The 26,552-nt window shown below is 46.9% G+C and overlaps 1 protein-coding gene across 1 annotated transcript in view; it reads right to left on the minus strand.

Annotated features, from left to right (window-relative positions):
- The window catches only part of LOC127048434 (deleted in malignant brain tumors 1 protein-like), a 44,140-nt gene extending 20,641 nt beyond the window's left edge, over nucleotides 1-23,499 (minus strand). Inside the window, exons 1-5 of the mRNA XM_050948240.1 lie at nucleotides 23,397-23,499; nucleotides 21,549-21,645; nucleotides 5,111-5,328; nucleotides 1,993-2,310; nucleotides 680-985 (exon numbers count right to left, since the gene is read on the minus strand). Of these exons, the coding sequence (XP_050804197.1) occupies nucleotides 680-985; nucleotides 1,993-2,310; nucleotides 5,111-5,328; nucleotides 21,549-21,645; nucleotides 23,397-23,457 (1,000 nt within the window). The 5' untranslated portion in view covers nucleotides 23,458-23,499. The remainder of the gene's footprint in view (nucleotides 1-679; nucleotides 986-1,992; nucleotides 2,311-5,110; nucleotides 5,329-21,548; nucleotides 21,646-23,396) is intronic.
- Between the last annotated feature and the right edge of the window lie 3,053 nt (nucleotides 23,500-26,552).

A 26,552-nucleotide genomic window follows, 5' to 3' on the forward strand; every position in this document is an offset into this window, starting at 1 on the left:
CGGATATAAAGCTTATATCTGTGGATTTGCAGGGCTCTACCTATGCTCTGGAGTGGAAACAGTATAGGTCTGATTCGTGTAAGACCTTTAAAATATGCTCAAGTCTCAATGACTTCAATGGGATTGAAGTGCTTTTCTGAATAGGGGTCTAGAACTAACTACTGTATATTAGATTGATATAGTCTATGCATATGAATTACCGTGGTAAATTACTAATCAGAAGGGTTAGTACCCAATTTGCGATCATGAGACAAGGACCTGCTTGTGTCTCAAGGTTTCCATTTATATCCACATGTGGACAAATGAGAATCAAATCCAGATGAATGGCACTCGTGGTTTCTGAAGGAAGTGAAGTGTGAAATAGTGAAATTAATGACAACTTTATGCCCAATCCTTGAACAGCAACTGTTCTCAAAGCATAGAAAGTGGCTATTGTGGTGCCTATTTTGTAAAGAAAGAGAAAAAGAAAATAAAAAGGCAACAAGGATGCTGTGCCAAACTTGATGATAAAACCTCAGTTGTGCCCCCAATGTGGCTGCTGCTTTTGCTCCTTTTATAGCTAGATTTAGAATCAAGACCACTGTTCCTCTCCCTGTGCCCAGAGGTCCTCCTGTGCTGGAAGGCAGGGTCACACACTGAAGGGTAGATGTCATTAATCCTGCATTTCTCTTGCATTTACCTGAACAAATTACACTGGCATCATTACCATGTGGGCATTGAGGTGCCTCTAACGTGGTAACAGGGTTGTGACCCAAGTGCGGGTCAGAACTCTTATCATGAAGTGAGTCTGTCCACTCAGAGCCATTTCCTTCCCCAAAGTATCCTTCGCCCAGAGCCAATATGGCAAATCCACAGTCAAGCTGATTGCAAAGGACATTGGTGATGGATAAGTCCCAATGCGAGTCACACAGGGCTCCCCAGGCACCATGCGCCTGGATCTCCACTCTCCCTGAGCACTGTGTGCTGCCGTTCACCAGCTGGAACCCTGGGTGCCCTGGGGAGAAGGAGAAGGGTTTAGAGAGAGGCCCTTTGAGCTATTTATTATCAAGTATTATGAGGGAATTTTATTCTTTTATAACATCAAAATGTTTCTGTTTCTGTGTTTTAGAACAAATTTATACTAGCTCAGTGATCCAAGTTCCGTTCATAGTAACAACATTTTATTAGTATATTTATTAATGTAGTCCAGAATACTTTCCATAATTGGTTAATCTGATCTAGGATTTAGAGAGTTTCTTTGTAACATCACTGTGCAGCACAGTTTGTGTTCCAAGTTTGTAGTTTATACACCTGGGCAACCATATGGCCTGTTTCCAGTGTCCTAAACAAACGAACACTTTTGCATTCACTGCTCAGCATTGGTGAGGCCTCATCTGGAGTACTGTGTCCAGTTTTGGGCCCCATACTACAAGAAGGATGTGAAAAAATTGGAAAGAGTCCAGCTGAGGGCAACAAAAATGATTAGAGGGGCTGGGGCACATGACTTATGAGGAGAGGCTGAGGGAACTGGGCTTGTTTAGTGTGCGGAAGAGAAGAATGAGGGGGGATTTGATAGCTGCTTTCAACTACCTGAAAGGGGGTTCCAAAGAGGATGGATCTAGACTGTTCTCAGTTGTGGCAGATGATAGAACAAGGAGTAATGGTCTCAAGTTGCAGTGGGGGAGGTTTAGGTTGGATATTAGGAAACACTATTTCACTAGGGGGGTGGTGAAGCACTGGAATAGATTACCTAGGGAGGTGCTGGAATCTCCTTCCTTAGGGGTTTTTAAGGTCAGGTTTGACATAGCCCTGGCTGGGATGATTTAGTTGGGAATTGGTGCTGCTTTGAGCAGGTGGTGGGACTAGATGACTCCTGAGGTCCCTTCCAACCCTGATATTCTATGATCTATGACTCCAGCTGAGTCCTGTCTTTTTTCTTACTTCAAGGTATTCGACATACAGTAGACTAGAATATGTCACTGGTATTTTAGAGTCATCCTTGTGAAGTCTTAAGTGAGCATATGATGCTGACAACATTAGCAGGACCACATGTCTGATTCACATGTGATGTTCTGTGACAATACACAAGGTGGGATTCATTCCCTACACACGGGAATGTTTCATTCCAGACTGTCCCATTTCCTTCTCCAAACTGAGCTCCTCCCAGGATAGATATGGCTGTTCCACAGTTTAGTTCGTTGCAGATAACAATGGCAGTATTGAGACTGAAGTGGGAATCACAGACTGTAGACCATGTTTCTTCTCCATGTCTTACTTCAACACGTCCTGAGCAGACACTGTCCCCTCCAGCAAGTCGGGGTGTAATATGACCTAGATATATTGAGTGAGAATATTAGACCAATGTGCAATATATATTATAATATTAATTTCAATGCCACTAGCTGTGGAGTAATATGCAATTCAGCATGAAAAAAGGAATAAAATTTGGTCCTGTGCAATCTAAAGATATAGCTATATCATTAAAATGTACGCATTGAATCTGTCATCATAATTAACATTACATTAAATCACAATCTGCTACTGCCATTTAGAAAATCAGTATTTTAAAAATATTATGTAACTAATACTTATTCACTGAGCATGCTAGACCTCATTCACTGGCATAAAAATTACAGTTTCTAGCTAGTGTTGCTTCCAGTTTAAAATATAGACAAAAACACAATGAACGGTACTGAAAAACATGAGGAGGAGAACAGGGAGAGAGAGGAAAAATCATTATTAATAGATGATTATAAGGATTTTTAAAAGTTGTTACATTCTGCTAAGTCTTGCATATGTATTCACACACTCTGTATGTAAACAAAGATAAAAATCGATACATATATCATGCAGAATTTACACATACATTGCACCTGCAAGTGGTAACGCCTGTAGTTAAGATTTCCTGCCACTTCCCATTGTAAAATCTGGTTTTACATTGTTTGGCAATGTTACCAAACTTCAACAATTTGCACTGAAATTGTCCATGTCAAGCGTATGCCTTTTTTTGTTTTGTTTTCGTTTTTGTTTTTAAAGACAGTTGAGCTGTTTACAAGAATGAGATTAGACAACATTATGTTGTTTTTCCCAAGTGATGAATTGCTTATAAAATTTTATTGAGAAGCTCTCATCCTTCCTTACATTGGAGCAAGGACTTGCAATTTGGAAGGGAGGTCACTCTGGTGTCAGGGATGTGACTTCTGTTTTTTCTCATTAAAACCTGCACAAATCTGGCCAAGTTAGGTGCCTTTGAATAACTGCAATTCACACATGCTCTGTGAAGACCTGTTAGAGTTCAGTTGCTAAATTCTCTGAAGATTCCATACTGAACATACTCCAGCCCCTCAGAGCTCCTATATGTGACCAGACTGTGCATCCTGGGGTTGCAGGGGCTTATAGGATTTTCCCTTCAATTGCTGTTCCAGGCTGAGGCTGTCTAAGCACCAGAGCTAGGAGGGAGATGTCTCCCTTCTTGCCCACTGCTAACTCCCAGGCAGCAAGAAGGGGAAAGCAGCTTAACTCAGAATGCAGAGGGTGAGTAATGTGGAGGCAGGCCTGAGGAGAGCGTAAGGAGAAGCAGAGGGAGAAGGAGATAGTAGCCAGAAGTTGGAGTGGGAAGCAATGGGAGACAGGGACTGGTTGTAGTGGTGGGAAGTGATTTCAATGGAAGTTTGGTCCCTAGGCACTTGTGAAAATTCCAATAGGTGTCTGTCTTCTTCTTTAGGCATTCCAATGCCTTTAAAATCTAGCCTTGTGTCTAGCAGCTCTAACTCCCTGATATGCATAGCCAGCCTCCTCTCCATGTCTGTCCCTGCCCCTCACCACTGAGCATTCCAGTCGGGACTCAGGACCTTGCGGGAACAGGCAAATGGGAGAAGAAATGTGTGGAAGGGAGAGAGGGTCATGGGTAGCTTAGGAGACCAAGAGAAGTGGGGAGGGACAAGGGAACATTGGGATTAGCAGAGTGAGGGGTGATGATGCAGAGGTGGAAACAGAGGGACCTTAAAAGGGAAAGGGAATGTCAGCAGGGAGAGATGGGAACCCCAGAAGTAGGAAGCCCATTGAAGGAATGATGTGATACAGGTGCCCAGAAGAGGGAGAGCAGCCAGCTCCTGTATTCTGCTTTTTTATCTCCACCACTATCCTATGCTGAGTAAGGGATGTGATTATTGCTCTAGAGAGTGGGAAGTGGAGGAGAGAGAGGAACCAACCAGGGCACCCCTAGAACTTCCCCACAGCATGCACGGTCACTCCCTGTGGAGCCAGGCCCACTGCAGTTGCTAGCCCCATCACTTCACCCATTGAACTCTTGGCTCCCACATTCTAACCTGGCCCATTCAGGTGCAGTGTCACCCCCTATCTCTGAGAAGGGGCATAGGCAGTTGGATGCTGGTTGTGGCTGGGCAGGCCCTAGGGAGGGAGTTCTAGTGCAGGACCTGCCCAATAGCAATGGTGAGGAGGAGCAATGCTGGCCAGCCCACTGCCCAGAGTGCCCACTCAGGTCTGGCCCTGCTGCCCCCGCCAGGATAGAAGGCTGATGGGGCCAAACCTGAGTGGGGCAGCCTGACTGCTTTTCCTGACTGCTGCCAATGTTACACACTAGCCATAACATGTATACATCTGTGGGAGCCTCTTCCACCAGCTGCCTCCTCCCTCCCTGTAACTCTCCTAAGTGCCTGCGTCCCTCTTCCTGCCCCTGCCCTAGATCTGCAGGGGAGCAGAGAACAGCCACGAGCGGCATGTCTCCTGGGCAGACAGAGCAGAACCAGTGACAGCCAATGCTCAGGACAGCAAACTGTCCAACAAAGAGGCCTCAGGCACCTGCACCACTGCCCTGGATCTCCTGGTGGGCTATGATTCCCCTCTGCCACTCACTGGAATTAAGAAAATGAACTGTAAAATTGCTGTAAAATGGGAGACATACAAAAATTGAAACACGGCTGGAATAGCGAAAATCGTTTACAAGTGACTGAGGATATGAATTACACAAATGTCTCCCCAGTGTCCAGTAAGGTTAATAAGAATTACAAGTTTTTATTTTTATTTCTCATTAGGGTCAGAGGAATGTGACACTCTAGATTAATTTCCTTTTCTTTCAGGAGGATTTTACCTTTAAGGCTGGATTTCTTACCTGAACAGGTGACTCTAGCAGGTTTATGATGATCACAGCTATGCACACCCCATCCTCTGTGTTTGCACTCCAAGAGAGATGACTCAGTACCATCACAGGCAACTTCATCCAGCCAAATTGGCCCAGAACTGGACCCAAAATGAGCTTGATCATGGACACTAACAGCAGTTCCACATCCCAACTGCCTACAAACAACTTCAGCATCTTCCATTTCCCAGACACCATCACACACCATCCCTCACTGATCCTTGTGTTTAGCCTCCACTTTCCCAGCACAGGGGCTGTCTCCATCCACCAGCCTCAGCTCCTCAGTAGCTCCTTCAAAAAGAGACATATTGTGGGGTTACTGGAGAGAGCATTGAGTCACATAGCCACCATTATTATTCATCTGAGAGAGAGAGAGAGAGAGAGAGAGAGAGAGATGCAAACTAAATTCCAGAATTAAAGTTCCCCATGTATCCTTAATTTGTTTCCCTTGGGCATATGCATTATGATACACTCTTTAAATTACATGAGTATTATTTACACAGGACCACTGCTCCTTACTTATGCCTTGCATGATCTTGGAGAGAGGATCTCTTTGATTTTGATCTCTTTGAATAACAAATATTTGAAGAAAATGAAACTGGGGGAAGAAGGGGGCTGATTCTTTTATTGTCATGACAAATGTTTTGGTATTTTTTGTTTGAAACAATTGAATACCAACCCAGTGATCTGAGCTCTCTGCAGTAAAGACATGTTATTGTTACACCATGAGTCTAGAACAACCATCTCTGGTATTTTAGAGTCATCACTTTAATTCTTACCTGAGCACACTATGCTGACATCATTTGCATGTGAGCACGTCTCATTCAAATGTGAGACCCTGGGACAATAGAAGAGTTATGACTCATTCCCTGCACACTGAAGTGTTTCATTACAGATTGGCCCATCTCCTTCTTTAAAGTGAGCTCCTCCCAGGATCGATACCACTGCTCCACAGTTTGATTCACCACAGATAACACTGGCAGCTTTGAGATCGAAGTCAGCATCACAGACTGTAACCCATGTTTCTCCATGTTCTATCTCAACACATCCTGAGCAGATACTCTCCCCTCCAATCAGCCGGGACTTAATATGGCCTAGAGAATCAATAAAGCCAGCGAGTGAGACACTGACATTCTGCAGCATCTTATACACCTTGATCTGGAGAAATATTACTTTCAAATATTTTCACTGGAAACCATAAGACAATGCAGTGAGTATGTTTCAATAATGCAGTGTCTTAAATGCTTAAAATGCAGAGTTAGACAACACTATTTAAAAAACACAGTTGTTAACAGTGTTTTTAAACTAATACATTGTTTTTGTTAATTACTGTTTTATTATCCTCCATTCTTCACTTTGAATTCACACACAGACTCTATTACACAAACTTTTTAAAAGTCAGGTTATGCTTGAAACACACAGGTCAGGATTTTCAGATATAAGTACCTAAATTTTGACTTATAAATTGATATTTAGGTACTCAAATAAATGCTCTTACGTAGATGTCTTAATATGGATTTAGGAGACTAATTTTAGACACCTAAGGGCATGTCTACACTATGAAATTAGGTTGATTTTATAAAGATGATATTTAGCAACTGATTTTTATAAAATCGACAGTGCATGTCCACATTAAGCACATTATGTCGGTAGAGTGTGTTCTCAATACCTTGGCTAGCATCGACTCATGGAGTGGTGCACTATGGGTAGCTATCCCACAGTCTCTGCTGCCATTGGAATTCTGGGTTAAGCTCCCAATGCCTGATGAGGCAAAAACATTGTCGTGCTTTTGGGTACATGTCATCAGTCTCCCCTCCCTCCTTCTCTCCCTCCTTGAAAGCAATGGCAAACAATCAATTCATGCCTTTTTGCTTGGGTTATCCATGCAGATGCCATAGCATGGCAAGCATGGATTCCACTCTGCTGTACACTGCTTTGCAAGCATTGCAAACACCTAGTGCATTACCCTGCACTATGTGCAAAGCCTAGTGAGGAGCTGCAGACAGATGTGCCTGAAGGCAAAGGATGTGGCAACTGGCATATCATGGTGGTATTGGGCATGCTAATACAGTGGAACACCAATTATGGTCCTGGGAAACAAGCACAGACTGGTGGGACCACACAGTACTGCAGGTCTGGGATGATGACCAGTGGCTGCGAAACTTTCGCATGCATAAGGGCACTTTCATGGAACTTTGTGGGTTGCTTTCCCTTGTCCTGAAGTGCAGGAATACCATGATGAGACCCGCTCTGACAGTTGAAAAGTGCGTGGCGATAGCCTGTGGAACTTGCAACACCAGACAGCTATCGGTCAGTCGAGAATCAGTTCAGAGTTGGCAAATCTACTCTGGGGGCTGCTGTGATCCAAGTAGCCAGGACAATCAATACCCTTCTGCTAAGAAGGGTAGTGACTCTGGGAAACGTGCAGGTCATAGTGGATGGCTTTGTTGCAATGGGGTTCCCTAACTGTGGTGGGGTGATAGACGGAACGCATATCCCTATCTTGGCACCAGACCACCTTGCCAAAGAGTACATAAACCACAAGGGGCACTTCTCAATGGTGCTGCAAACACTGGTGGATCTCAAGGGCTGTCTCACTGACATCAACGTGGGATGGTCAGGAAAGGTGCATGACATGCGTATCTTTAGGAACTCTGGGCTGTTCAAGCAGTTGCAGGAAGGAACTTTCTTCTCCGACTGGACAATAACCGTTGGTGACATTGAAATGCCAATAGTTACCCTTGGGAACTGTAGCGAGGTGGTGGGATACCCCACAGCCTCACCAAGGGACGTATTTCCCCTAACAATGACATGGGTGGAGCCACTGGGTCCTGCACCCGCCCCTCAGAGGTCACGGCACAGACCCGGAAGTATAAAAGCTGACCTGCAGAGCTCAGTGGAGAACCAGCCGCCGCAGAGCCCAGACGTCTGCGACCGAGCTCCCTCTGGGGAGACAGCAGAAGGCCGCAGCCTGCCTGAGCTTGAATTCGGCCAGCCGAGCCTACCCCTTGCTCGCTACCCTGAGGTGAACCAGCCTAGCCTAGCCCTCGCTCGTTACCCTGAGGACTGGCCAAGCCTGTCCCTCCCCAGCTACCACAAGGACTGGCCAAGCCTGCCCCTCCCCAGCTACTCCGAGGAGGAGCCGAGCCTGCCTTTTGCCAGCTACCCCGAGGAGCAGCTGAGCCTACCGTCCGCTACTTATCTCGAGGAACTGATGGTGTTCGAGACCACTGGCGATGCTACCACGACTCAGGTACCCTACGAGGGGGAGTGTGGAAGTAGCCCGGGGGCAGCCAACCTGTCTGGCTGCAGCACTGCCAGAGCAGATGTCAGTGTGTTGTGGCCAGGATCCCCACAGTGTGTTGTGGCAAGTTTCTGTCTCTGTTAGGGCCCCGGGCAGACCTGCGTCCCCCCTGCCACCTACTCTTGGGTGTCAGACTCCCACCCCTTTCGCCCTGGCCTGGAGAGGCTAGGACCTCCTGATATTGAACTGCTGACTCAGTTCCTGCTTAAAGGCCTGAGCCTTTGACTATTTGCTTACTGCCCCGCCATGACCTAGGGCCTGGGCTGCTATTGAACTGCTGACTCAGCCCCTACGTAAAGGCCTGAGCCTTTGACTATTTGCTTGCTGCCCCGCCATGACCTAGGGCCTGGGCTGCTCTAGAACTCTTGGCTCAGCCCCGGCTTAAAGGGCCTGAGCCCCTAACCGTGTGTTTGCTGTCCCCCACTACCACAGAGCCCGGACTGATGGTGAGCTAGAAGAGGCAGTGGGATACCCCACAACCCCGCGGAGGGACGGGCCTCGGCCGGACACCTTTACACGTGGCAAGCCAGGTAGGAGCTCTTGCCCAGGATGGGGAGAGCGATCCCCCACAGGAGACATGGATTTGACCAAGCTCTTCACACTCCTGACGGTGAGCCAGGAGTGACAGCAGGCGGCCAGTTGCTGCAGCAGCAGCAGCAACAGGCCACCTCATTCCAGCAACAACAACAGCTTGTCGAGCAATTGGGAGCCCAGCAGCAGCAGCTGATCCAGGACCTAACGGTGCAGCACCAGGAGTTCCAGCAACAATGTTTGCAGCAGCTGGCGTCGGTGCTGCCCCGACCCATGGAGCCCCAGTCAGGGGGCACGGACGGGGCTCCCCAACTCACACCGCCCGTAAGACTGACCAGGATGGGATCACTAGATGACCCCAAAGCCTTTTTGGTGACTTTTGAAAGAGTGGCGCACGTTGCCGGCTGGGCACCAGCCCACCAGTGGGCCACCCTCCTGGCCCCATACTTGACGGGGACGGCCCAAACTGTGCACTGGGGTTTATCCATGGAGCATGCCAGGGACTATACCCAGGTGAAGGCAGCAATTTTGGATGCCTTAGACATCAGCCCAGAAACCTTCCGGTAGGGGTTCCGGAGTCTGACTTAGAACGCGGGCACCCGCCCCCGGTTGGTGACTCAGGAGCTGAGAGACCTGTGTAAGCCGTGGCTACAGCCTGACAGGCTGAACCCCGGCTAGCTCACTGAGCAAATCATCTTGGAGCAGTTACTCCACATCCTCTCGTCGCGGGGAAGGGCTTGGGTCCTCCGTCACCAGCCCTCAATGGTAGCAGCCGCCATCACCCTCATGGAGGGCTTCCTGGTGGCAGAAATCCTGGTTGGGCCACTTACACGGGGCCACCCTCCAGAGCTCAAGCACTCCAACCCCGAAAGACGGGTGAGCACCCAGGTCAAACCACGGAATCCCCCGCGGAGTCAGGAGCCCCGATATAGACTCCCGAGTGTCCCCCTTGGCAAACCCTTACGGGACCCGAGATCGGGACTGGCTGTGCCCCGCGGAGTCCCCCTACGAGACAGAGGGGAGGTTTGGCCCAGCCCGAACAATTCAAAATTGAGCCCTGTTTCTCCTGTGGGAAGCATGGGCACCTCCAACGGGACTGCACTGAGATGGACTGCAGCTTTGGGCACATTTGCGCTGGAAAAAAACGTGCCTGACCGCCGCAGGCTGCCAAAGTCACTGTCCCCATAGTTCTCGGAGACTGCCAGACATGGGCCCTGGTTGACTCTGGCTGTGGTCAGATGCTAGTCCGCCAAAGCCTAGGCTTCCCAGAAGACCCTCGACTGGGAACCATCCAGTTGCAGTGCATACATGGCAACGTTCGACCCTATGCCAGTGCCCGACTCCCACTTACCATGGATGGAGTCACCCAAACCATGGTGGTCAGTTTGGCCCCATGACTCACCTACCTCGTCATTTTGGGGCGTGACTGGCCAGACTTTCCGAGTGTCCTAGGGTTGCATGCGCAGGAAAGACCCAAGGTCACCCCAGCATTGAAAGGGGACTGCCGTAAGAACCCCACAGAGGAGGCCGAAGAGGCGGGGCCTGGGAGCCAGGAAAGCACGTCGGAAGACTCCCCCACTAACATCTGAGGGTGTCCCCAAAATCAACACAGATTTCTACCGGGACCAGAGGGAGGACCCAGCTGGCGGTGGTAGATGGAGCTCTGATTGGTCCGGTCCGAGCCAAAGTATGGCCCCATTTCGAGCTACGATGCGACTGCCTCTGTTGGGTGGATTGAGATTCCCATACCAGGGAGGTCCAGACAGAACTGTTGGTGCCTCGGTGCCACCGATGAGCCGTGATGAGACTCGCCCATGACGTCCAAGCGGCCGGGCACTTGGGCCAGGAAAAGACCCTTGCTCGAATTCTGTCCCAGTTTTTCTGGCCCGGGGTGCACCAGGAGGTGCGGAACTATTGTAGCTCCTGTCCGGAGTGCCAGCTGGCCACTCCCTCACAGACAGAAGAAGACCGCATTTGCCACAGCCACAGGCCTCTACCAGTTCACTCGGATGCCCTTTGATCTCCATGGTACCCCTGCAACATTCCAGCGGCTCATGGATCGCCCCTTTCTTCCTCATCAAGGGTATGCGGCCATGTACCTGGACGATGTTGTCATTTATAGCGACCGTTGGGAGAACCACCTGGAGCAGGTAGTGGCTGTCCTGAGGTCCCTACGAGCCGCAGGATTAACCGCCAATCCGAAGAAATGCCGTATCGGGTGGCAGAAGACCACCTACCTGGGGCACACTATTGGAAGGGAACAAGTGAGACCGCTTGTGGGAAAGGTCCAAGCCTTGGTGGCACGCCCACCCCACACTACGAAGCGTCACGTCCGCCAATTCCTTGGACTTGTGGTCTACTACCGGAGATTCATCCCAGACTTCGCCTCCATCGCAGCCCCTTTAAAAGGACCCTTGACCAAAACCAGTCCCAGATGGATGGAGTGGGCCCCGAAGTGTGACCGTGACTTCCGGGCCCTCAAAGACTGTCTCTGCTGCGAACCCGTCCTGTATAGCCCCGACTTTACCTGAGGGTTCATCCTCCAAACAGATGCCTCAGAGGTCGGACTAGGGTTGGTCCTGTCTCAGGAGATGGATGGGGAGGAACACCCAGTTATATACCTCAGTCGGAAATTATTTCCATGAGAATGGCACTAGGCTGTAATCGAGAAGGAGGCCTTGGCAGTAAAATGGGCCTATGATGCCCTACGTTATTACATCCTGGGGGCCCCCTTCATACTAGTCACCGACCACGCTGCACTTTTCTGGTTGGCCCGAATGACAAATAATAATATGCAGCTAATGCGGTGGTACCTGGCACTACAGCCCTATGCTTTTACCGTACGTCATAGGGATGGTAAGGACCACGCTAACGCGGATTTCTTGTCCCACCTGGGAGAGTTGGACAGGTCTGGCCCCGATGGATGGGAGCCAGCCTTGAGGGGGAGTGTGTGTAGCGAGGCGGTGGGACACTCCACAGCCCCGCCGAGGGACAAGCCTCCCCTAACACCAACGTAGGCGGAGTCACTGGGTCCTGTGCCCGCCCCTCAGAGGTCACGGCACAGACCCGGAAGTATAAAAGCTTTCCGGCAGAGCTCAGTTGGGAACCAGCTGCCAAAGAGACCAGATGTCCGTGACCGAGCTCCCTCTGGGGAGATAGCAGAAGGCCGCAGCCGGCCTGAGGTCGCAGGGGGCCAGCCAAGCCTACCCCTCGCTCGTTATCCCGCGGAGGACTGGCCGAGCCTACCCCGTTCCAGCTACCTCGAGGACTGGCTGAGCCTGCCCCTCCCCAGCTACCCCGAGGAAGGGCTGAGCCTGCCTCTTGCCAGCTACCCCGAGGAGCAGCTGAGCCTACCGTTCGCTACTTACCTGGAGGAACCGATGGTGTTCAAGACCGCCGACGATGCTACCACGACTCAGGTACCCTACGAGGGGGAGTGTGGAAGTAGCCCGGGGGCAGCTGACCTGTCTGGCTGCAGCACTGCCAGAGCAGATGTCAGTGTGTTGTGGCCAGGATCCCCACTGACAGCAGCGAGTTTCTGCCGCAGCTAAGGCCCCGGGCTGGGACGTAGTGGAGTGGGAAGGCCTGCGTTCCCTCTGCCACCAACTCCTTGGGGTGTCAGACTCCCCCTTTTCCTTGGCCTGGAGAGGCTAGGACCTCCTGATATTGGAACTATTGACTCTGTCCCTGCTTAAAGGCCTGAGCCTTTGACTATTTGCTTGCTGCCCAGCCCTGACCTAAGGCCTGGGCTATTATTGAACTACTGACTCAACCTCTGCCTAAGAGCCTGAGTCCCTCACTGTTTGGGTGCGGCCCCGCCCTGACTTAGGGCCTGGGCTACTCTAGAACTCTTGGCTCAGCCCCAGCTTAAAGTGCCTGAGCCCCTTACCGTGTGTTTGCTGTCCCCCACTAGCGCAGAGCCCGGACTGACAGCGAGCTAGAAGAGGTGGTGAGATATCCTCCAGCCCCGCCGAGGGATGGGCCTCGGCTGGACTCCTTTACAGGGACCCAACCTACCCCTTAATGCCATGGCTCATGAAGCCATACACAGGCAGCCTGGACTCATAGATTTCAAGGTCAGAAGGGACCATTATGATCATCTAGTCTGACCTTCTGCACAATGCAGGCCACAAAATCTCACTCATCCACTTCTATACCAAACTCCTAACCTATGTCTGAGTTATTGAAGTCCTCAAATTGTGGTTTGAAGACCTCAAGCTGCAGAGAATCCTCCAGCAAGTGACCTGGGCCACACACTGCAGAGAAAGGTGAAAAACCTCCAGGGCCTCTGCCAATCTGCCCTGCAGGAAAATTCCTTTCTGACCCCAAATATGGTAATCAGTTAAACCCTGAGCATGTGGGCAAGACTCACCAGCCAGCACCCAGGAAAGAATTCCCTGTAGTAACTCAGATCCCAGCCTACCTAACATCCCATCACAGACCACTGGGCATGCTTACCTGCTGATAATCAAAGATCAACTGCCAAAATTAAGCTATCCCATCATATCATACCCTCCATAAACTTATCAAGCTTAGTCTTGAAGCCAGATATGTCTTTTGCCCCCACTACTCCCCTTGGAAGGCTGTTCCAGAACTTCACTCCTCTAATGGTTAGAAACCGTCATCTAATTTCAAGTCTAAACTTCCTAGTGTCCAGTTTAGATCCATTTGTTCTTGTGTCCACATTGGTACTAAGCTTAAATAATTCCTCTCGCTCCCTGATATTTATCCCTCTGATGTATTTATAAAGAGCAATCATATTCCCCCTCAATCTTCTTTTGGTTAGGCTAAACAAGCCAAACTCTTTAAGTCTCCTTTCATAAGATAGGGTTTCCATTCCTCAGATCATCCTAGTAACCCGTCTCTGAACCTGTTCCAGTTTGAATTCATCCTTCTTAAATATGGGATACCAGAACTGCACACAGTACTCCAGATGAGGTTTCACCAGTGCCTTATATAACAGTATTAACACCTCCTTATCTTTGCTGGAAATACCTTGCCTGATGCATCCTAAAACTGCATTTGCTTTTTTAATGGCCATATCACATTGGCGGCTCATAGTCATCCTGTGATCAACCAATACTCCGAGGTCCTTCTCCTCCTCTGTTACTTCCAACTGATGCGTCCCCAATTTATAACTAAAATTCTTGTTATTAATCCCTAAATGCAAGACCTTCCACTTTTCACTATTAAATTTCATCCTATTACTATTACTCCAGTTTACAAGGTCATCCAGATCTTCCTGTATGATATCTTGGTCCTTCTGTGTTAGCAATACCTCCCAGCTTTGTATCATCCGCAAACTTTATTAGCACATTGGTGCTCTTTGTGCCAAGGTCAGTAATAAAAAGGTTAAATAAGACTGGCCCCAAAACCTATCCTTGAGGAACTCCACTAGTAACCTCCTTCCAGCCTGACAGTTCACCTTTCAGTACGACCCGTTGTAGTCTCCCCTTTAACCAGTTCCTTATCCACCTTTCAATTTTCATATTGATCCTCATCTTTTCCAATTTAACTAATAATTCCCCATGTGGAACCGTGTCAAATGCCTTACTGAAATCAAGGTAAATTAGATCCACTGCATTTCCTTTGTCTAAAATCTGTTACCTTCTCAAAGAAGGAGATCAGGTTGGTTTGGTACGATCTACCTTTTGTAAAACCATGTTGTATTTTGTCCCAATTACCATTGATCTCAATGTCCTTAACTACTTTCTCCTTCAAAATATTTTCCAAGACCTTACATACTACAGATGTCAAACTAACAAGGCCTATAGTTACTCGGATCACCTTTTTTCCCTTTCTTAAAAATAGCAATTCTCCAGTCGTATGATACAACCCCTGAGTTTACCGATTCATTACAAATTCTTGCTAACGGGCTTGCAATTTCATGTGCCAATTCCTTTAATATTCTTGGAAGAAGATTATCTGGGCCCTCTGATTTTGTGCCATTAAGCTGTTTGAGTTTGGCTTCTACCTCGGATGTGGTAATATCTACCTTCATATCCTCATTCCCATTTGTCATCCTTCCATCATTTCTAAGCTCCTCATTAGCCTTATTAAAGACTGAGGCAAAGTATTTATTTAGATATTGGGCCACACCTAGATTATCTTTAACCTCCATTCCATCCTCAGTGTTTAGCGGTCCCATTTCTTTCTTTGTTTTCTTCTTATTTATATGGCTATAGAACCTTTTACTATTGGTTTTAATTCCCTTTGCAAGGTCCAACTCTACATGGCTTTTAGCCTCTCTCACTTCATCCCTACATATTGTGACCTCAATAAGATAGCTTTCCTTGCTAATCCTGCCCATCTTCCACTCCTTATAAGCTTTCTGTTTTTTCTTAATCACCTCTCTGAGATGCTTGCTCATCCAGTTTGGTCTATAACTCCTGCCTATGAATTTTTTCCCCTTTCTTGGGATGCAGGCTTCTGATAGTTTCTGGAACTTTGACTTGAAGTAATTCCAGGCCTCCTCTGCCTTTAGATCCACAAGTTCTTCAGTCCAATCCACTTCCCTAACTAATTTCCTTAATTCTTTAAAGTTAGCCCTTTTGAAATCAAAAACCCTAGTCCCAGATCTATTTTTGTTTATCCTTCCATCTAGTTTGAACTGAATTAGCTCATGATCACTCTAACCAAGGTTGTCCCCTACAACCATTTCTTCTATGAGGTCCTCACTACTCACCAAAACCAAATCTAAAATGGTATCCCCTCTTGTTGGTTCCTCAACAACTTGGTGAAGAAATCCATCAGCTATCACATCCAGAAAAATCTGAGCCCTATTATTACTACTAGCACTGGTCCTCCAGTCTATACCTGGGAAGTTAAAGTCTCCCATGATCACACAATTCCTATTACTGTTTACTTCATTAAAAACATTAAAGAGGTTTCTATCCATATCCAGATCAGATCTCAGCAGTCTGTAGCACACCCCAACCACTATCTCAAGGGAGGCTCTAGTAGCTTTCTTTCCCAGTGTGATTTTTGCCCAGATAGACTCTGTCTTGTCCATTCCATCACTTGTTATTTCTTTACAGTTACCCTCAACATTGATATACAATGCTACTCCACCACCTTTGACTTTATTTCTGTCTTTCCTAAATAGCACATAACCTTCAATAGCTGTACTCCAGTCATGACTACTATTCCACCATGTTTCTGTTATCCCTATAACATCCAGTTTCATTTCCTGCACCAGTAGCTCTAGTTCTTCCATTTTGTTACCTATGCTCCTCGCATTAGTGTACAAACATCTTAATTTTTGCCATTTGGCTTCAGTCACATTCTTTATCTGGTTTGGCACAGACATTCTACCACCAGTATCACCTATTAGAGTGGTATCTACACTACCCTTCCTCCTTATGTCCATTCTTCTGCTCATGGCTGTATCCTCTCTTACTTTGTTTTCTTCCCTCTCAGTGTTGAATTCCGGCGTGGAGATTACCTGGACATCTCCCAACCTTCTCCCCCAAATTCCTAGTTTAAACACTCTTATCATTTGGGCGAACCTCCATCCTAGAAGTCTATTTCCCTCCTTACTCAGGTGAAGTCCATCCCGAGAGAACAGTCCTCTGTCCATGAATGCTTCCCAGTGGCCATACATCCCAAAGCCCTCCTTATAGCACCACTGCCTGAGCCATCTGTTGATTGCCATAATCTTGTCACACCTTTGTTGTGTGTAGTCAGGAGCTGTTAACTATAGGCTGAGCAAGTGCAGAATGGTGGTAGAATGTGCATTTGGCCTTCTAAACGGCACAGTTTACTGAGTAGGTTAGACCTCAGTGAAAGTAATATTCCCATTGCTTACTGCTGCTTGCGGTGTGCTCCATAATATCTGTGAAAGTAAGGAGAAGACATTCTGGCAGAATGGGGGGTCAAGACAGATCGCCTGGTGGCCAATTTTGAGCAGCCAGATACCAGGCAATTAGAAGAGCACATTGAGGCACGCAGCACATCAGGGGGCTTTGAAATAGAGGGTTTTTTCAGGCAATTGTGTGATATGTGTGTTTGTCATTGATGCAAAACCACCCCTGTCGGGGAATGTACTTCCCTGTAAACCAATCCCTGCTCCGACCACAGCTCATAATAAAGTTCATAAAAAACCCTGAGATCACAGGCACCGCTGAATAGTAAAGGAAGCCTGGGTGTACAAAGGGTCTGATAACATGGTGGGGGAAGGAGGCAAGGACAAGGTCACATAGCTTATTGTAGCCACATAAATAAATTAAAGTTGCTTGCATAGTAGCCTTCTGCTGCTTGAACCATCCCCTGGAGTTGAGTGGCAGGGTGCCCAGAGCCTTCCCGACCCCACATTCTCAGATCTCTGGATGAGGAGGATACAGGACTTGGCGAGGAGGGCAGGCAGTTCATCAGTGGCTGCAGCGGGGCTCTGTATTCCAGCTGCCTTTTCTGCATCTTCACCAGCCCCCTCATCATGTCTGTTTGCTCCCCCATAAGCCTTAACATCTCGTCCTGTGTGTTGCGATCATGCTCACTGTGTGCTTTCCTGGCCTCTGACACCATACACTTGCATGCATTAAGCTGTGCCCTATCAGTGCGGGAGGACTGCATGAGCTCTGCAAACATGGCATTGCAAGTGCGCTTTTTTCACCTTCTAATCTGTGATAACCCCAGGGACGGAGTTGATGCAGGGAGCATAGGCACATTTTCAGCTGTGGGGCGAGGGGAGGGGGAAGGGAGGAGAGCAAGGGTAGACTTTACAGAAGATACGTTGTTGAGAACACAAAGTTGACTCTTTTACAGTGAATGAAGCACTTCGCCCCAGACAGCACATCTGTTTTAGGTACAAGGTCTCATTTTGCCTTTAAATTGAGCACCTACCAGTATGGTGTCACAATACACACATCTGGGCAACAGAATCTGGTTTGCAGGCAGCCATGGTAAGCAGAAGGGTAGGTGGGGTTTTCTGCTTCAGCATTGATAACGTGGGAATGGTTGCAAACTGCAGAGTCCTCCTTCCCCACAGCAACCAATGCTGCTTGTGTTTGCAGTTGAAAAGGAGGGACTGCGGTTTTGGGGTGGGTGTGCACAACATGCACTGTCGGCATGGGACCCACACACACAGCTTGGCTGTTCTCCGGGATGATCCCTTTTAGCCAAGTGCAAACAGCCCGGCATATCTGGGGTCAGAATGTGTCGGGGGTCAGCACATAGCTGGGATTACTTTTCCCTCATTAAACTTCCACTATTTCAACCAGGTGACATGAGTGATATCAGTCTCCTGAGGTTAAGACAGCAAGATAAGGAGTCCGTGCTGCAGGAATGTGCCAAAACCCAGGACCCTTTGCTGCTATGCTTTGTGCTGCAATGATTCCAGACTACTGGCTTGGCATGGTAAAGTGTCCTGCAGTGGAGGATAGAATAAGGCAGCCTTCCCCAGAAACCTTCTGCAAAGGCTTTCAGAATACCTCCAGGAGAGCTTCATGGAGATTGCCCTGGAGGATTCCCACTCCATTCACAGACACTTAACCAGACTTTTCTATTAGCTGTACTGGCCGTGAATGCATCCCAATTGTTCAGGGCAGATCAAACATTAAACACAATCACATTTAACCCTTGCAGCGTCATTACAAATGTGCACTCACCAAAGGTGCCTCTCCACCATCAGGCTCCGGGAACGATAGGGGGTTGGTCTAGATGACCTCCTGAGGTCCCTTCCAACCCTGATATTCTGTGATTCAAACTGGGCCTTAAAAACCTCCCCCAATCACCACAAGTTTCCAAATATAATGGCCAATGGCTCTGAATCACATCAGCCAACTCCCTCAGCGCCCTTGGATGCATTAGATCTGGCCTCATGGGCTTGTAAATGTCCAACTTTTCTAAATAGTTCTTAACCTGTTCTTTCACCACTGAGGGCTGCTCACTTTCTCCCCATACTGGGCTGCCCAGTGCAGCAGTCTGGGAGCTGACCTTATCTGTGAAGACTGAGGCAAAAAAAGCATTGAGTACTTCAGCTTTTTCCACATCATCTGTCACTAGGTCACCTCCCTTATTCAGTAAGGGTCCCACAGTTTCCCTGACCTTCTTCTTCTTGTTAACATACCTGTAGAAACCCTTCTTGTTACCCTTCACATCCCTTGTTAGCTGCAACTCCAGTTGTGCCTTGACCTTCCTGATTACACCCCATTCATGCCCGAGCAATGTTTTTATACTCCTCCCTAGTCATCTATCCAAATTTCCACTTCTTGTAAGCTTCCAGACCAGACTTAGGCACCTAACTCCCTTTGAGGGACAGGGGTTAGGACACATGTCTCTCCTTAGCATCTAGTCTTGGCTAGCGTAGGCAGCTTCTCACTCAATATGCTGGCTTTTGTGAACCCCATTCTGAGGCATCTGACTTTCCCCATGCATTGTACAGGGAGCCTGTGTGCCTAAAAATCAGACTTTCTGAATTCCACTGGGTGATGAGGTGTAACACCTAAATCTCCTTAGTGACACTAACCTCAGGCTCCTTTAGGGCCATTTACACCTTATTTTTGAAAATGCCAAGCATATCCAAAAGGCGGCTGATCTCTAGCTGCCGAAGCTTCTAATTTCAGCTGTACAAACTACTGAATATTCTTACCATGTTGCATTAAAATAAAACAAAATGAGAAGTGGAGATGAGAGAGATTTAAATACAAATGTACAGCTTGGAGAGGGTGATGAGGCAGAGAAAGAAACCAATCTCTTGGTTAAAGAGAAGGGGGGAAAAAGACAGAAATATGGAAATTTTCCAGTTTAAAAAAAGAATTTCAAACTTACATAGAGAGACTCAAGCACTAATTTCACATAAATGCTAGTTAAGATAGTGGAGAGAAAACCGTTTTTGTAATACTGATGGGAAAGGTAATATTTACAATACTTAAAAAAAAACACCACTTTTTTCCCCTCAGGAATCAGGTGAGATGCAATAGAAGGACTTAATAGAGGTGATTATAAAAGAATAATACATTTCACTCTTCACACAAAAGGCTTCATCCTGGAAGTAGCCAAGGATTCAATTGGAGGAGAATCCAGCCCAAAGTTGTAAGTGATGGGAATTTTGCTATTGACTTTAATGGGACAAGGATTGAGCTCTTGAGTGTTTTAAGGAAAAATGCTTTACCTTTTGTGAAACACCTCTGCCCATTTGTCATGGGAAGGAAGGAAAACGTAATCCACTGTCCAAGAAGACTCAAGATGACATAAGCAAATAGGGTGACCAGATGAGAGGGAGAAAATATCGGGACACATAGGGAGGGGGGTCCACCGGCGGAGCAAAACAAAGCCGAATGGGGCTGGCGGAGCAGCGAGTGAGGGGGGAGGAAAGGATAGTGCTGCTGGTGGAGCAGTGAGGGGAAAAAAAAATAAAAATGGCGAGTGCTGCCAGTGGAACGAAATATCAGGACAAATTGCCTCTCGAGCAAAGACCAGTCATGATGCAGGACAAAGACCTAAATATTGGGACAGTCTCGATTTTATCGGGCCATCTGGTCACCCTATAAGCAAATCAGATAGCTGTGTGTGCCATTGCTTTGGAAACAATGCATTGAGTGAAGCTGTTTCTCCAGCAGGGAGCGGTAAGAGGAGCTGTGCTGTCCATCCCTGAAACACCCACATAACAGTTCAGAGAAGAATGTGCTGACAATCAAATCACCAATACTGAGAGGAATTAACACCATTTGGCTAGGGAGAGGTCTACCTCGGAATCTCTGCCTTCTTACAAAGGGCTCCTTCATGCCAAGACTGCCATTTGCATAATTCAGAACCTTTACAAATCACAGCGTCACACCAGGATTTCCTCATTAGCCAGTGATATAAATAACAACAGTTACAGGAGTTAATCCAGAGTGTATTCATTTCTCCCTCAGGCCATAGAAATGTGATACACACATGGGCAATGGGTGAATGGCTGGCTTGGGAAGGCAAGCCCTAGCCATGCCCCTTCTGCCCAAGTCCACATCCCTTCCACACCCACCAGAGCCCAGCCTCATTGTGGCCACTGGCCTGTGCCCCCAAACCCCCTCCCCGTTATGGCCCCTGCCAACGGCTAACACCTCCCCCTCCCCCAGCAGCACCAGATAGCTGTATGGCCCCAGCTCCCTCTCAGCCCCCAGAGGAGCCAGGCAGCCACACCACAGCTCCAGCCTTTCTGGCTGGTCAGTCAGCCACATGGCTCTGACCTGGAGCAACCTATCATCCATGCTGCTGCCCCAGCCTTCCCAGCTGGCCAGAGCATGGTCGGGGTCACCCCTGTTATTTTGGGAAGCCACTGTACAGGGAGCCTGGGAAGGCAATGCCTTGGCTTGCCTATGTTATCCGCCGCCCATGGATACACATCATTTTGCCTTGAGGGAGTCGGATGCTGACTTCTTACCGGAACAGAGCGCTCCAGCAGGATAAGGGCAAGATTTCAATTTCCATCCTCCATGTTTGCAGTCCCAGAGAGCTGACTCATTACCATGACAAATAACTTCTGTGAGCCAAGTCAGTCTAGAATGTTCTCCAAAAATTAAAGCTTCAAACGTGGCAACAGCAGATCCACATCCCAGCTGTTTACAAATGACTGAATGATACTGCCGCTCTGTTTCATCATCATCACACACCATCCCCCACTGATCCTGGTGTTTAATCTCCACTCTCCCAGCACAGGGGCTGTCTCCATCCACCAGCCTCAGGACATCAGCACCTTCAGACAGACAGAGAACATGGTTGCAAGAGAGAGCACCCTTATTGTTGTCAGTTATCTCATCTGGCTTTGTCAATATCATGAATCAAATCTCAGAGTGGGCTTCATCTCCTTTCTCCCAGTCATATTCCTCACAATAATCAGACAATGGAAGGCAGGGGTCAGCAGCATGGTAAAAATTGAGGTCCGTGGTGTTTTTAAAAAAAATTGAAAGACTGAATGACAACCTCCCACACAATGTCTGTCACTAGGTACAGTAATTTTGTCAAGCATCTGTTACACAGTTTAGTGGTGCCAACCCCTGGTGGAAGATGTTGCCATCACAAATCCCACTCATCTTCTCCTGTACCATCCAGATGGGCTGTTGCATATGAGCACAGTCACAGCCGAAAGATACACAGCAATGTTCCTGGCAGCCCTCAAGAGACTCTTCACTACATCCAATTCCTCCAGACACCAAGTACCTTCCTTTCCCTCCAAACCACTGGAAAACATTCTCATTGGGAACCAGAAAATCTCCCTTTTACATGAGCACCTGTGGTTACCCACTGCATCAGCCACACCCACCAGCTGCTGAATCGCTTGCTTTGCACAGAACTCCCCAGCAAGTGGGCATTTCAGAAAAAATAAGGGGTGCAGAAGTTATGTCAGCTTCAGACCTTTCTATGGGATAGTCTATGCTGCAAAGGCTGGGTGGGGCTGGAAGACATTATGGGACATATATGAAAAGCTGAGGGGGGCAACTGCTCCACTTGCAAATGGTGCCCCTACTCTCCAGCCTGCCTGTTTCCCTCACCACCCTCCCCTAATCAGTGCTGTGCATAACCTCTCTTCCTCTTCCCCCCATCACTCATCCCTCCTGTACCCAGTTAGTGGGCCCCCGCTCCTCCCTCACGCCCACTGCTGCCCCTTTCCCTCCCCAGTCATTGCCTAGAGAGTAGGATGACTACATTTTCAAAGTGAAAAGACAGACATTTGACTCAGGCTAGGAGGCTGGGAAGTTTCCCACAGGATGATTTAGTGTGGGTCAGAGAGGGGCATACAGGAAGAATTTGGCAGTTGGGGAGAGAGTTGGAGTGAGAAAAGCCAGTCAAAAGCCTCCCTCCTGTAAGGCCAGACTCTCTTCCCCCAGTCTGCTCCTTTTCAGTCACTCAGAGAGTGCAGAGTGGCCAGAGTCTGGTGCTAACTGCCCTGCTCAGAATTCTCCCAGAGAGGAAGAGCTCCAACTGCTGTAAAGCCAGTGTACCTGGTTCCTTCACCAACTCTTGGTGCAGGGAGCACATAGGGGATGGAAAGGGACCTGCTGGAGTACAGATACGCACTGCCATTTCCCAGGTGGTCTAAGTCAGAGCAGTTCCTAGGCCTACCTCATTCTTCTGTCTTGTACTGAAGAGAGAATCTGGCCCTAATGCTTTTACTTGAGTGGTAATTAGTTCTGGAGTCATTGGCTTTGCTAATAAACAGCTCTGGGATCACAGTGCTCCAGGGGCAAGAGATTTTGTACAATATGCATAATCTGTGAGTGAGAACTAATTATTGAAGTATATAAACTTTCTCCCTGGTACTCATCTACAGGAGACAGACACAATTTTAGTTTAGTTTTCTTTCTATGAGAAGACAGTTCTTACTTTTTACATCATTCGTGACTGAAAGCAAAAAAAAAAAATCACTAAAACCTATTGGACCCCAAATTACAATCCTTTAGGGTCAGTTAGTTCACAGGTAGAACTGAGACAAAAGCAGGTACTTACCTATGGTGGAGTGAAAAGAAAGGAGAAGCCAAAGCAACTGAATAGAGAGAAGTTCCTTCATTGTCACTCTGACCCGTCTTTCTCCCTCACTGCATTGGCTGAATCTAAACCCCCTGCCAAGGCTTATTTGTGTTTGAGATGTGACCACAAAGAAGTGGAAGGGAAATATATAGATTCAGCTGCTGGCATCAAGTGCAGGAAAAAACAAACTAGAACTTCTGAAAACTAACACCCACGGCGTGGGGGTCACCTGCAGCCACACACACATCACAGACCCAGAGCTTCTTTTGGCAGTTTGGATCAGCTACATCAGAAAAGAGGAAGCGAAGACCAGTAGTGGAAACACAGTTTCTTAGGATTTCCTGTATGGCACATGTCTATCAGTTACAGCAGGTGCCCTCAGAGGTTGAAGAAATTCTTCAATTACACTTTCTAAGCTGTGAACATTACCGATGGTGGGGACTCTGCTTTGGCTGTTATAATCAAAGATGATACAGTTGATTTGTCTTGGTGCATTTTTTCCATTCTTTTAACATGGTTAAAAAACACTGTAGACAAATGCTACCCATGCATAACTGATATTGTAGCAACTGTCCCATTTGACATTTTTGGAATAGAGCGTTTCAATTTTTCATTTAGCAATTAAATGTATTTCATATTTTTTAAAGTCTAAATTGGAGCAAAATGTATTGATTTTATCAGAATGAAACATTTTGTTTGACCCAAAATGATTTTCCCCCCAGAATTTTGTTTTGTGGGAAATGTTGAATTCTTTGGGTTTTAATCCTTTTTGTTCAAAATTGGAGGAAGTCTTGCAAAATGGAACAATCCAACTTTCATTTCTAAGTCATTTGCTGTCTACACTGTTTAACATTGTATTCAGTGTTTCTGTCCTCCCAGCTCTTATCTTCAAAACATGCCATCTTGCAGGATGCCAGTTGGTAGGTGCTGAAATCTAATTTGGCTGCCCATTTTGTGCTGCAGCTGCCCTGCATTAATTAGTATTTATTTATTTCCTAGAGACTTCCTTTAATGTTAAAGCAGCAAAGAGTCCTGTGGCACCTTATAGACTAACAGACATTTTGGAGCATCAGCTTTCATGGGTGAATACCCACTTCATCTGATGCATGACGTTAGTGTTAGCAGCAGCAGCCCAGTGTCCATCTGATTTTTATAGCTAAAAGGCAAAAGTGAATGTATTAGAACTACAGACTTAAATTCATTCACATCATTACATCTAAATCACAATACAAAACTTAATAAAATAGATCTCTTTAAGGGTGCAATTATCTATCTCTGTCCTTAACACTCGTTAGCATAACTCAAGGTATGGCGGGTTTGGGCACCTGTTTCATTGAAACTGAGCCTTGGAAAAAGACCACGTATATGTGCTCAAGTGACAAATGTGGAGAGAAATGGGAGAGTGAGCTCCTGAGAGCAGCAGGCTGCTCTTTTAGCCTTCTAGTTCCTTCCCTGCATGACTGAAAGTGCTGCATTTTCTGCAGAAAGCTACCTGCCTGGCAGCTGCCAGTTGCTGTGAAGGAAAGATTTATTCAAGTGAGGAAAAAAGAAAAGGAAGCCCAGGAAACCCTGATATAAGTAACTGCCCCTAAAAGGCAAAGGGAACTTGATCAAAAATCAAACTGAAAATGGGAAGTGAATGTGCACTACTCGTGGACATTCTCCTCATTAAGATGCTTCCTCTCAGTTAGAAAAGGCAATACAGGATGCAAAGTTTGCTGACTGCTTTGTGCTGACATTACTAACACCAACTGCAGTGCTCTGGGAAATGCCTGAAACTTCACTGAACTAGTTTCCACAAGATTTTAGAGAAAGGAAGGTGTTGGAATTCTTATTATTTATGCAAGGTTTTACTACAATACTAATTTCACCATACATCCCTTTATTAAATGAAAAGGCTGAACTGTATTTATACAATTGCTCTAAACATGCCTAAAAAGCCTAAATAACAAGCAATTGACTACACAAACAGGAACAAAACATTGACAAGCATTTGATCAAGATAATTACAAAGAGGATAAATCCAGGAGTGCTTACACCAATATTGGTCACCTCCAGCTTGGTCAGGTAGCTGTTAACAATGAACCTAAGAGATTATTTTTTTATACTCTTGAGCAAAGAAGTGGTGTCATTGCCTATTATCAGATGTTAGCTGGCCAGTGAAAGCAGTTTCTTCTATAGCCAGTTATTTATTGCACCTGGTACCCAATTAACCATGTTTTATTTCTATTACTTCAGTCCAAACCTTAAATAAGTTAACACTAGTATTTTGAAGGGCCCCTACAAGTTTACCTCAATAACTTCTTTCTCAAGATCTCATTCTTTTTGACCACATGCTTTAGACCTGTGGCTCATGCCAATATCCCAGTTCAATTAAAAACCATAGCTCACCTAAATCTAATGTGGGTCTGTATTCCTACAGAAGGGGATCACTCTTAACATCTCATTTTGTACCCCAAATGGAAAAAGATCTAAAACTTGATAGGTCAACATGCTCTGAGCTTTTCCACAGTCTAATACCTCTTTTTGGAGACGGGGTGATGAGAATGGCATGCAGTATTTAAGGTGTGGGCATACCATGGATTTAGATAGTGGTATTTGTGATGTTGCACTCCACATGCTTTATGAAAATATGCATATGAATATGAATATGATATAACTGGACTTATGCTATATGTGAAATACCTCTTGTAACATATCATTCAAAAAGTTATAATCCACTGAATGTGTTCATCCTGTTTGTATGCATGTATCATTCTTATGTGTGAAGCTAGAAATATGAGATGTGAACTTGTGTTACTGATGTAGCCATACAAGGTGAGGGTCATCAATGGAGCATTAGGAACTTGATCACTCCCATTTACCAGGACAATTGGCTGCAAATGGCCTTGTTTGCCTGATAGCCTTTCTGTGTATGTGTGAGCCAGCCCATGGGTAATGGAGACTGGGGTCTCACAGAGACGTGTGACCAAGTCACCTGATGCTGGAATCCATCTTAAACCTTGTACCTTTCCATTCAGAAGTGGGGGACGGCATCAAATGGAGACACAAAACATCTGCCAAATCTATAAAAGGGGGTGGAGCAGGACAAATGGGCTGCCAGTCATGAAAAAAACCCTGTTTACCACCTAAGAT

The sequence above is a fragment of the Gopherus flavomarginatus genome, chromosome 3 (assembly GCF_025201925.1).
Source record: "Gopherus flavomarginatus isolate rGopFla2 chromosome 3, rGopFla2.mat.asm, whole genome shotgun sequence".
In the NCBI taxonomy this organism is placed as follows: domain Eukaryota; kingdom Metazoa; phylum Chordata; order Testudines; family Testudinidae; genus Gopherus; species Gopherus flavomarginatus.